Genomic DNA, 13167 nt, shown 5'->3' with positions numbered 1-13167 from the left:
TCCTGCAGCCACTCGGCCTCAGCCTCTCCCTCTGCCAGGGCACAGAGAGGAGGGAGCAGCGGTTAGTGACTCTTCTCAGAGGAAACAACAAGAATGCGTGTCAAACTAGGGAGTTTCAGATAAAAGTGTTATTTCTTTTGATCTTCCTCTACACAATGTCTATCCTTGCCCAATGTTGCAAAGGTAAAAGCACAACACACCCCAAAATACCACCAAACACAGACCCATTGCTTTGTACCACCTTGACAAGCCAAGGCTGATAAATTCTAACAAGAAAAATTCCTCCAGTGCTTACTGTTAGGGCATTTCCATCCTTTAACTTCCTGGATTCAGACAGGAAGGATCCCTTGAGCAGGACAGCTGCTTGCTCTGAGTAGGCAACATCCATGTTGAACAGAGACTCTTTCTGTGTCTGGGATTCTTGCAGTGCTTCAGGGACAGAGAGCAGAAGCCTGGGCTGTTCCCTGGCTGGGATTGTCCCTTTGTTCCCAATGGGACATCATGGGAGGGAGCCACAGCTGTGTTCTGAAGGCTGTTCTCAAAATCTCAGCCCTGATCCTAAGTGCCCAGCTGGGTATGGGGTGACACCACAGCTCACACAGCTCTTTGGGTAGGGGCAGCTGCTCACACAGTTCTTATTGCTCATTCCAGGTGAGGAAAAAGGAGAAGAAAGAACTGTGGAGGTAGAGATACTCCCAGGAGCATAGCTCCCAGAGGAGCTGGGCAGGAGAGGGCACAAGTGTGACTCTGGGTGGTATTTAGGTAAGGATTGTGACAGGATATGGGAGTGAAGTCAGGTGGACTTGATAAATATGCCTTTCCATGGAGTGCCTGTGCACAGGGGAGCTCTGGCAGCAGCTCAGAGCCAACCCAGGAGGGATGGCAGGGCTTCCCTGGATCCCACCTGATCTTTCAACAGCTTTGAGAATGGACAAAAAGTCTGTGAGAAGCCACAGCACACAACACTGCATATTTGGCTTTTGTACTTTTCCAAATGACTTGTCTGCTTCTTTTACTTTTTTAAAAAATCTATATGCATGCTAGGTATCAACTTTTTTTTAAATTCAGATCCTGATCTGGTTGGTTCAAATGTATTTTACTTAATATACTTGCTGAACTATTTGTGTGCATCATCTGTACTCTTTAATTTTTTAAGTAGATTGGTATGCACTTAAACTACACTCAGCTAAAGCAAAAACGTTATTTTTACTCTGTGCATTCATTTTATGCCTGGGCCTATTCAAAATATCACCAAAATTAAAGACCATTCCAGTTCCAGAAGGAAGTGTGAGAAGCCTGGAGACAGCACAGCAGTATTACTCAAACAAGCTCAATTCCACTCCATCCTTCAATACATATAAAGTTACACTTCAAACACAGAAAACTTTTTTTTTCTTATAGGATACACTCATAAGGAAGTGCAAGTGAGAAAGTGCCCTGAGCAAGGTGGCTACTTGAAATTCAAAGATGAAAGAAACAATTTAGCAGGTGACTTCAACTTTAACACCACAAAGCCTTTATCTTTTCAATTCCATCTACCACATTCATTCACTGCAGGCAGCTCCAGTACAGCCCTACCAAAGGTTATACTGGGAAAAAGAAAAATCACAACTGAACTGACTGGCACAGAGCAGCTCATTCCCACTCTTCCTGTCCTATGCAAACTTCCACCTCCTCAGCTACCACAGCAGCTCAGGCCAAGTTTTATTATTGCTGCACCAATAAAAAGCAGCCATGAAGCTCTCCTTGAGAGATTAAATAATTTCATTTTTCTGGAGAAACCTCATGTTGATGCAGCTTGCAAACACATGTTGTGACACAATTAAAACTCAGTCTCCAGAGTGTGGTCTTTGTGATTTCTGGTGTCATAATGAAACAGAACTTTTTTCATCATCACACCATAATAAATAGAGCTGAACTTGAAGTCAAGTATTTCCCTAAGTGAATCTTTTAGCAAATTGTCTGGTTTTCCTCCATGGCCCTAAGTTTTAGTCTTTTCCCATGTGTGGTTCACAGAAGTTAGCAGGTAACAGCATCCCCTGGGCACAGCCAGTTGTGGTCCCACTCTCAGCCCCTCACCAAACACCTTCTTGTTCTACATCCATGGTTTCACAGCAGAACAACACACAAAAAGCCTCTGGTTTATTTTGCCTCTGGGAACTAGAGGAAGTGAAGTGTATTGCTTGCAAATATTGAAAATAGCCAATTCCAGTCATAACAGGAAACTGATCTTGCACACAATCCCACAGAGCAGCCCCTCCATCAGACAGCCGTGTGAGCCTGCTGCCCCATCTGGTGCCAAAGCACCAGATTGTAATTCCTCTAGTTGCTATTTTGGCCCAGTTATGTTTGCCAGTAACACAAAAGGAAACCAGCAAAATGGGTTATTTCTGGGGAAAAGGGAAAAATTGGAGAGAAACGGGTCAGAGCAGAGAGATCCACAGAAGATTAGCTGCAGGTTTAAGCCTGGGGAGCTGCTGAGATTTGCCTTGTGAGTTCCAGGCAAGCAGCATTTCAGGAGGGCAAGATTAGGAATGATTTTGCAAAACTAAAGAACACCAGTTCCACAAATTTACTTGAAACATAACCTAGTCAAAAATAGCATTCATAATAAAGTGTTCACTTCCCAAATATTTAAAGGACAGCAAGAACATTCTACATTTTCAGACTAAACATTAATTGAAGGTGAAGAATCCCCCATTGCAGGCAGTTCTCAGCCACAGTTGCATGCTCTAGGGTCACAAAGAGATATTTTAGTGCCTGTGTCCTCAGCTGGCTGTGCTGTCAGGCCCTGCACAGAGCTGGGCAGACAGTGACAGCAAGGACACACAAAGCTGCATTTCAGGAAAAGCTGCTTCCTGCTCCCACCAACTGTTAGCAAGGCCACGAGTACCCTCAGCACCTTTCAGCTGCCCCAGACCTGCAGCTACACACTGGCCCCCCATGCCACCAGCAGCTCCCCAGGACACCCCTCCTCACCCAGGGCTTGCACAGGAGCGTTCCCAGCTGGGTCAGCATGTTTGCAGTGCCTTATCTCCACAGCCTGTCCTGTCCCTGTGCTATCACCAGCCATCTCCCAGGCTGAGCCACGCTGTCTCCAGACAGAGCTGCCCAACTCTCAGTTCCCCAGATTTATGCAAAAAAGTGAAGGTGCCTCTGGCTCTGAGGAGCCCCACAGCCTCTGTGCTCTAAGCAGGAGCTGCAGAGATGTCGAAGCCAAACCCAGCACCCTGCACACCATCCAAAGCTTCCCCACTCCCAGCACAATGTTTATTTGCCTAAGCTCCTTCAGAGAAGGCATCAGGAGCCCCAGCCTGCCCCACCTCCTTCCCCAGGCTGCTGGGAAGGCTTTGCTACTTGGAGCATCATTTCAAGCCTGTCTGGTTTCAATGGCCAATTAAGCACTCAGTTCCTGCCTGCTAGATTAATCTACAGCATTAAAAGACTTTTCCTCATATCCCTGTTTGTACACAATAATCAAATTGCCTCCAGCATATCAGTCTTTAGGATATCCCAGACAGTCTTTCATCTCATGGGATGGTCTCTTTTCCAGTCTGCTTCCTGGTGCACTCATTTTCTGAATACCTTTTCATCTCTTCCACTTTTAAAAATCAAAATTATGTTCTTTTTTAAAGGACATTACAGCAGAACTTCATGTTTATCATGTCCTGCCAATGATGGCAGATAGGGACAGTGATATTCCCACCCTGCTCTCCAGAGCCTCTCTATGTCCCCATGAGAGCACTTGGCCCTTCCCAAGGCCAGCAGCACACTGGGACTGTCACACAAACATTTCCCCAGGACACAGATCATCCTCAATACCAGGCAGCACAGCAGCTGCAGGCTGCAAACCTGTTCAAGGGGTTGCCAACCACCTCAATTTCTTCAAAATGGACCCAGAAAGGTGTGGCCCCCACCTGTGGGATCTCTGGGTGTTTATCAGCACTTTTCAGCCCTCCAGCACCCCAGGGAGTTGGACTTCTCATGGCACTGCTCATCAGGAGCTGCAGTGACAGGACAAGGAGCAATGGGTTCACACTGAAAGAGGGGAATGTTGTGTTGGATATTAGGAAGAAATCCTTCCCTGGGAGGGTGGGCAGGCCCTGGCACAGGGTGCCCAGAGCAGCTGGGGCTGCCCCTGGATCCCTGGCAGGGTCCAAGGCCAGGCTGGACAGGGCTTGGAGCAGCCTGGGACAGTGGAAGGTGTCCCTGCCATGGCAGGGGTGGCACTGGATGAGCTTTAAAGTCCCTTCCAACCCAAACCATTCTGTGATTCTATGATTCTATAGAAGGAAAACTTACCCCAAAAATTTTGGAATAACTGGTCCAGTTCCAATTATTCCGAAGCACTGGATAACATCAGTGCTCCAGAAAGTGAATTAGAAACAACCCATACACATTTCTGCCAGAGAAAGAAAAAAAGGATATGCAGGAAAAGCCTTGTGTGGACGGACTCAAGGCTTTCTGGATGTTTATTGTGGTTTTTTGAACAGGGAATTAGAGAGGGAACAGAGAAGCAGCTCCCACAAAAGCCACTATGATGAATCTCAGAACCATGCACACAAACAGCCCCAGCTCTCACAGAGTGTTTACCCTACACCCCTTGAACTGGCACTGAGAGCCCCCAGCCTTGGTGGGGCTCCTTGAAAAACCTGGAGCCTTGAACATGCTCCTGGGACTGACCTTTGGAGCCAGCTTTGCTCCAGAAGCCGAAACCAGGCCAGGCCAACCCTCCCCTTCTGCAGGGCATTATCCACCACCCAATTAAAATAATATCTCTATCCCTGATTGACTGATAATATTCGAACCATACTCCAACAGGCTCCTGAGTGGTTCAGGTGCATAAGCAAATCTTCTGTTTCAGATGTTCACATCCCTCTCCTCACTCCCAACATTTTTGGCAACCTACCCTCCTGTGTTTTGACATCTGCAAGGCTGCATTCCTCCTGCTCGGCTTCAGCGCTCTGTTTAATGTTCTCCACTTCCAGCCAAAAACTGTCCATTGACAAGTTGTCCAAAGCCTCTCCCCTGGAATTCGTGCTCTCTGACACAGGGGATGCCACAGCACTCTTTGGAGGAAGCTGGCTCATTTTCCAAGGGCAATGTCTGCTGCTGAGAGAGGAAGAGATAAGGGGAGAGAGATTAAGCTCCACGTATCACCCACGGCATTCGTGTCCAGCCTCCTCTGATTAATGACTGCAGCAAAGCCAAGCAGAGGTAAGTGCTGAACTTCCTTTGCTTGGTGTTTAGCAATACAGACAAGGCTGGGACTAAATCCCCCAGAGAATGGGGAAAACTGCTGTCCAAACATGTGAGAGGACACAGACCAACAGAGTGTTTTCAGTGCTGTCCCTCCTGTGACCTCCAGCACATCACCCACCGCCCCACACTCACTCCCTGCAAGTTTGCACAGGCACCCTCTGCATTCACAGCCACCCAGGGTGTTCCAAGCCCAGTGCACGTGTGCTCCAGACCTGGCACAGAGAGGAGCCTGGCAGCTCCCACCACAGCAGCCCAAACCCAGCAGGTTTGTGCTCCCTGTGCAAAAACCAGCACAGCTCCATCCCCTGCGCTTCAGCTCACACAACAAACAACTCACAGGGCTGAGGCCCCCTTTTCCTGCCTAGACCAGATTTTTCAGCTGTGAAGCAACACAAGGTGTCCCGGGAAACCCAAGCATATGGAATTTTCTTACCACCCTGCTGATTCATTCATGTGTAGCTGAAGTCCCAGACTGGCCTCATTCAGCTTTCAGCCCCAGTGCTGTGAGCTTCTCATCACTTCATAAAACAGTGCCTCTCCTAAAATGAGCTATAATTGTCTTCAAAGAGTTCCAAGCTATTTAAACCCTGCTATTTTTCAAAGACTTACCAAAAAATGGGGTAAGTGGAACATATGAGAACACCTCAGTGGTTCCACTGATGAATACAAAAATTAAAGAGGTGAAACACTAACTGTGGGTGGTTCAAGAAACACACATGAACAGCCACCACTACCAAACACAGGCCAAAATTCCTTTATAGTTTCATTAAAAAAAAAAATTCAAGTCTAAGTCTTACACCTTGAAAACCATGACAACAAAACACCCACAAAATGCTATTTAGCCTCTTAGCTCTAGGAGCCAAAAGTTATAGATGGCAAAATATCTGGAAAGTTTTAGCCCCTTTCATTCCAGAAAGCCATTACTAGCAGTTCTGGCACTAACTTGCTTCAGTTGAGGAGCATTTCAAATTTTAAAAAGCTAATTTGAAGATCTAATAACTAAGAAACAAACACTGTAGGCCACTCTGCGCTTGTGTTTACACACGTGCATGCACATCATGCTCACACCTCACTCTAACACACACAGGCAGCCCCTCTCTTCTGGAGGTCAGAACCACAGCAAAAGCATCACTCCAGGAACATCTGGAGACAGGCACAGTGTTTAGAACAAGAACCAAAGGGGTTTGCTTGTTTGTTTTACAGGAAGACAAAAGTGAAAGACTGACTTGAGCTATTCTGCCACCCAGCAGGCAAGAACAGAGGCAATCTGCTTTCCTATTTCTGGATACCCAAATAACACTCAAGATACCAATTTATAGCCTGGTGGAGCACTTAAATAATCAATTCAAAACTTATTTTCTATCTGCACAGTTCACGTCCAACTCTCTCAGTTAAATTGCAGCTACCAACTTAATTTATTTTCTCTCTTTTCAACATTTTACTTCTATCTTTACCCACTAGGAGTTAAAACATTAGATTGCTTCCCTCACCTTAACTCTTCATCTTTAGTACTCCTCTCCATTTTCTCACATTTGCTGACAATCATCTCATAAGATTTAAACAAGGACACCTTGTTAGCATCAAAAAAGGCTCTTCAACACCTTGCTAGGATTCTATTATGAACCAGCCAACAGAATTCATCACTTGAAACATGAAACTAAGTGGAAGGAGGAATTCAGATTATTTTGAGGGAGTTGGTTTTGGCCATATGAGGAACACTGGAAGACAAACTTGCACTGAAGAAGTCTCCCAGTGCACAACACTCAGGAACCATCTTACAAGCTCTCCTAATTGCTCTACTGCAGGCTTGCAGCAGGCACAAAACAACTCTTCTTGCCTTAAGTTACTGTCCTATATTCCCATGGGATCTAGGTTATACAGATTAAAGCACCTCCAAAATGCACCTTCCCTTTGTGTTCAGCCTGGTTTGGAGCTGGCTCAAAACGCCCCAGAAATCTCCAGGGATCAACACCAAAAGAGAATTGAGGTTTGCAGCTCCAGCAGAACCTGCCCCAGACCTGACCAGCAGCTTGCACCCAGCAGATGTGCTCTGTGTCACCTGTGTCACCCACGGCTGTGACAATTCCTTCCCGTGCCTGCCTGGAAAAAACAGCACCATTTTAAGAAAACATAAATAAAATCTTCAGCTCTTTCCAAAGGATGGTTCTTGACTTAGCTCTCCTGCATGGCTTACCCAGACACCAGGCTCTGAATGCCAATTTCATTCCAGGAGATGTTATTCCAAGGGGAGCATTATTTATGTAAGGCACTGGGGCATATTCCTGGAGCACACCTGAGAAGGGCCACAATAAAGTCCTCACAGCCCAGGTTTCAGGCTGTGCCCTTGCCAGCAGCTGGTTTTGGAATACCTTCAGTCCATATCTCGGAGTTCTGGTGCAAGGACAGAGTTTTGCCAAACAGGGAACTGCCACACCCCATCCCACCCTGACTGTGCTTCTCACCATCCCCAATTCCCTGGCTTCCTTCCACAGCTGGAAATACAGATGTTCTGGGACTGCTTGCACCTAAAGCCCACCAGTCACACTATAAACCTACTCTAGGAAAGCCACAGCTGAGCTGCTTGTGTGCCAAACAAAAGCCATCCTAACTTCTTCCCCTCAGCTGCCCCATTTACTGATGCACTGCACTTGATTTCAGTGAGCTGCAGGATGCTGATATCACGCAGCAGCTCTGCAGAGGGGCAGCAGGACCCAAAGCCCAGCTCTACCAGTGTTAAACTAGAGCTGTTGCTCCTGTCTCACAGGACAACAAAAATCAGGCCTTCACATTTAGAAAAGGGTTTTTTTTCTGGTCTAAATTCCTTTTTTTTTTTTCTTGAACTCGGCGCACAGTGCTTTGCAGATCCAGCTGCCCAGGTGGAAGGCTAATTTTAGATTCTGTGCACCTAAAAGATTGTTCTTCCTCATTGCATACCCGAGTCAAGTGGAGGGCAGCCTGTGACGCTCAAGCACAGCAACAGCTGAGATTGAAAGCAGAGATTGTTGGCTTAAAATGTTAATGGCTCAGTGCAACTGGGCAAAGAGGAGGTGGAATAATCAAGTTCACTCCATTGCACTGTCAACCTAGCAAAAAGCATCAGATTATGAAGCTTTAAAAATTAACCCAACAAAAAGGAGACTGGCAGAAAGATCTTGTTAAGGACAGCCATACAGGAAGGGCTCTGTGGAAAGACTGAGCATCTTAATTCAAATTTCTCCTCTTGTTAAGAGCACAGCCAGCTTTAACAAGGCTCCAGATTCACCTGGCACCTTCAGCCTAAGCCTGACTTCGCAGCATTAATAGCACAGCTGTGAGGAATTAGGCTGGCACAGACCTTGCAGTTTATTTTGTTCCCTCTCCATGTGCCCTCCACGAGGATCCCTGGAAGCTCTGCACGCCTGGCTCCGTGCTGGGGGCTCACTGACACTGGCCTGCAAAACGCAGCCCCAGAGGAGTTTTTGATCTGTTCCTAGATACTGTCAACACTCTGCAAATATGTTGCAAACGCTCATGTAATTCTTCACCCTCTTGAATACCAAAATACAATAAACACTGTTGCTATGTTCACTCCAGGCTTGAATCACTCCCATGAGAGAGTTTCTCAAAGGACCTGGAGCTGCTTGAGCTTCTTTTGTGCTTGCTCAACATCCCTCCCTCATTGAAATACCTCTCTAGCAGATGAATAAATAAAATGGTTCCTTCTCAAGCATTTCAAACAGACCAGGAGGCAACAAGTGCAAGCCAAGAAAACGGAATTCCTTTCAGTTTCTACTTCCAGAAAACTAAGATGAGAAAAAGGCAACAAGAACAGAAGAATTCAGGCAGACAAGGCAGTCGTGCCACACAAGCAGCACCCAGGCTTTAAAGACATTTCCAAAGATCTGGAGCAAGCACAAAGGCACACATGGAACAAAGAAACAGACAGAAAGTCTGAATGAGCCTCAAGAGCAGCTTTGGAGTAGCACACCGAGTCACAGCATCATTCACAACAAACCAGACCATGAGCATAGAATGCAACCATCTTGCAAGGGGAAAAACAAAAAAAGTGATTAGTCTATCAACTGGTTGCAGTATTTTGACAGATAAAGACCCTTAGTCAGAGAACAGAACTGCATTAATGTCACACCACACACATCCTACCTGCTTTCAATTTACTTCAAGGACAAAAACAACTCATGAGCACAAAAGCAAAAACTTGAAACAAACAACCAAAAAGTCCATGCAGGCTCTCCTGACATTGCTTCCAGTTTCATACCCTAAGCAAGCAGTTTAAACCTAAATAATGAAATGTTTTTAATTAAATGTTTTTAAATGTAGTTAATTCTGAAGAGAAAAAAGTCACCTAAAGATCAACACATCACAGTTCATAACATACTCGGTTTTCTTGTTTAAAATCATGGAATGGTAGTGGAATAAAGGCACCCAGAAATAACAGGCAGGAGTATTTGAAAAACTGAGAAAATCCTGAAGCAGTAACTCACATATATATATTTTTTTTTTCATAGATGCAGCTGCAGCTATTTTTCTTATTGGAGGCTTAAACCTTAGTCTATCAAAATTATCAATGCAAATATAAAAACAGGCTCCTGTATGGAAGAGGTCAATCTGCTCATTATCAGAACCTTACAAGAAATACACATGATCACTATTTCATTCAGACACACAGAATTACACAAAACTCTATTCCTACCACTGAGAGCAATGTTACCCAGAAGATGCCTCAAGAACAAAAATTCCACAACTTTTCTACTAAAGGTGTAAACCAGAAGAAAGCCCTACTGCAAATCTTTAATGCCTGGCTTAGTTACCCTCAAAATACACCGAATTTTGTACCAATTGAACATCACTACCAATTCCTCCCTTCTCCCCACACCAATATGCATAAAAGACCTCCTCAGGCTTACTCTTGAGAGAAAATGGAAAGCACATAGCTGGTTCAGATGCCTCAGCCCAGGCCATAAAAGCAAAGAGAGGCTAATTATCAAATTACTGCAGTGGCAATGAACAGTAACTTACCCAACAGACTCTTACCATGCTTTCCTTTCCCTGGCTTAACTCAACCAAAGCAGCTAGAGCCAGAATTAAAGCAATTTTAGCTTTAGCAGTCTGCTACTGCTGATGTACCTCTGCATATCTCTGCCCAGAGATTTTCTCACATATTTAGTAATTTCACCAAGAGTATCCCTGTGAGAAGTCACAGTGCCTTTAGCCCAGGCTGTTTTATCCAGCACTGCTGCCAACCCCCACTTATGTCCCCATTAAGGCATTTTTTATCAAGGACTTTGCCCACGTGGGATGGCACAGTTGAAGGTCTGTCTCTGCAGCACCAGGGAGATGGCAGTGCTAAGATGGCAGTGCCACAATTTGCTAATAAGATTACAGCTTGTTTTCAGTAACACAGCAATCAGCTCATCAAGATCTGCCATTATGCAAGCAGCTCGGGGAGCAGCGTCATTTCAGGTTGTTTTGAAGAAGCCAGTTCTGCAAGTGATAAAGAGGACATGCCAGATCCTGCTCTGTGTGTGCAGCAATTCCCAAAGCTGCAGCTTTGCCCCAGTGCAGCAGTGAGAAAGCACAGCCTCACCTCCTGTCCTGGCATTCTCAGAGACAGCAGAAAAAGCAAACAGCAAACCTTTGCCCAGGGCTGTGTGGAGGAAAAGATGTGAATCCTGAGGCTTGTGTGTATCTCACTGCTTCAGCTTAGCATCTCCAGTGTTTTCTGTGCTGGGCAAACTCCAGAGGATGATGGAGCACTGGCACAGAGAGGCTGTGGATGTCCCATCCCTGGAAGTGTTTAAGGCCAGGTTGGACAGGGCTTGGAGCAACCTGACCTGGTCTTGGGCATCCCTTCCCATGGATCAGTTTAGAACTTTATGGTTTTTAAGGTCCCTTTCAACCCAAAGCATTCTATGATTCTGTTACCTCCAGCACAGCTTTGGATCTCAACTAAAGCACAGGCTGTAACTTTCCTGACAATAAGTGTCTCTATCAAAGTATTTAAGGGCAAAGAAACTCCATTTCTACTTCCTTGTCTCAGGCTTTCATCTGGAATCAATTTGTTCTTGCTCTTTAGCCCTACTCCATGTAGTAAGGGGCTAAATAAACAAGCTAAGGAATAGGGAAAGTTGCCTTTAATTACAGATCTGCCTAGAGGCATCTCTGACTGAAACTCAGAGCAGAACAAGAACAGGATTGATAACCCCATGCAGATACAGCCAAATTAAAAGTATTCAAAGCCATGTTTAGCTTACACTATTAGCTGGGTGCCTGTCCCACCAAGCCAGGGCTTGTTTTGGCCTCAGAAGACACAACCCATCCTCCCTGTGCATGGCTTTGTGTTTGACAGTAAGGTCACAGTGGATGAGCCTGTTGTTCACTTTCCCCGCATTAGCAGGGTAAGCCAAACAGGAAAGGGCTTTCATCCAAAGGGAAATCCTGCTGGGAGAAAGGGGTACCTGGCCAAAATAAATCTTTTAGTAGTACTGGGATCTTTAATGTGATTGTGAATTGATGAAGCTGCTCTACAGGATGATGAGATGTCAGTCATTAATTAAAAGGTGGCATTCCTAACCCTATTTTCATTTCCACTGAATCCATGTCCATTTAAACAAGATCAGCAGCTTTGTCCATGTCCTTGTCCATGAGGACCTGCTCTGCCTTTCCAATTCCACCTATCAGCATGGCACCAGGATCCCAAACCCCTCAGCCCAGCTGGCTACAAACCCCACAGCCCCATAGCTCCCACACCTTGTCCTCACCCACTGCCCTCTCCCATACAGAAGCTGCTCCAGGCTGAGCCTGTGCACAGGAGTGCCACGAGGGAAGCAGCAGGCAGGGAATCACTGCCCTTTGGTGCCTTTGCTGTCACAGCCCCGAGCACACTCTGCCAGGGATTCTGCCGAGGCCAATGAGTCAACACCTCCCAGTCACTGCACACATCCTCAAAACACGCTCCCGTTACACCAGCTGAGGCACCTTGCCTTTATTGCCATCACTACTGGCACTTCAGTGAGATGCTCAGCCTGTGCACACCTCAGACACTCAGCTGAGGGACCAAGGGCTGAGGGACCACTTGGCTTCCAGAAGAGAGGCTGCCAGCTGATTGAATCCACCATGGAAAGGCTGTGAACTTATTTCCTGTGTGATCATTCATTGCCTTTTACTGACTTGTCCTACAGCTTCCCAAATGTTGAACTTGGAGTAAATCAGAACTCATCCTTATTTCTTCTTCTAGCCCATTCTACCAGCTGTAGCTGCATTAGACCACCGAATGAGCAACGGCAAGTTGTTGCTCAGCTCATGAGAACAGCCCAGAGATGCTGGAGAGGTCACAAGAGTGACGTGCTGAGCAGCACAGGGGAAGGAGGGGTGGAGAGGTGTGCTGGAATCCAGCGATGCTTCACTCACGAGAGCTTCAGGGATGCAGGAAGACAGGGAGGAGTCATCAACTCCTCACTTGGATTTCTCAGGGCAGAGTTATTACACATAACACAAAGTGCTTGGCTTAGCCTGCCATGAAAAGCCCTTGGCTGGGATTAATAACCAATTCTGTAACTGGAGTGTCACCAGCCAGCCCAGGGCCACCAGCCCTGCCTGTGAGCCTCCCCAGGTGCCACAAGCTTTACAGCACCGAGAGGAAGAGGAGGAGGGAGGCAGACCTGGTTCTCAGGGCAGAGTTATTACACATAACACAAAGTGCTTGGCTTAGCCTGCCATGAAAAGCCCTTGGCTGGGATTAATAACCAATTCTGTAACTGGAGTGTCACCAGCCAGCCCAGGGCCACCAGCCCTGCCTGTGAGCCTCCCCAGGTGCCACAAGCTTTACAGCACCGAGAGGAAGAGGAGGAGGGAGGCAGACCTGGCTCAGCAGAGGTTTTTGCTCAGCGTTATTTTGGAGCCATGACA

At 46.4% G+C, this 13167-nt stretch overlaps 1 protein-coding gene across 1 annotated transcript in view; it reads right to left on the bottom strand.

Moving 5' to 3' along the window:
• Positions 1-13167, bottom strand: part of ARHGAP40 (Rho GTPase activating protein 40) — a 26585-nt gene that overhangs the window by 11803 nt on the left and 1615 nt on the right. The window contains exons 2-3 of the mRNA XM_031058082.1: positions 4910-5112; positions 296-429 (exon numbers count right to left, since the gene is read on the bottom strand). Coding sequence (XP_030913942.1) covers positions 296-429; positions 4910-5112 — 337 coding nt within the window. The remainder of the gene's footprint in view (positions 1-295; positions 430-4909; positions 5113-13167) is intronic.

This window comes from Geospiza fortis, unplaced genomic scaffold (assembly GCF_000277835.1).
Source record: "Geospiza fortis unplaced genomic scaffold, GeoFor_1.0 scaffold188, whole genome shotgun sequence".
Taxonomy (NCBI): Eukaryota; Metazoa; Chordata; class Aves; order Passeriformes; family Thraupidae; genus Geospiza; species Geospiza fortis.
This window is presented reverse-complemented; position numbering and strand designations above follow the sequence as displayed.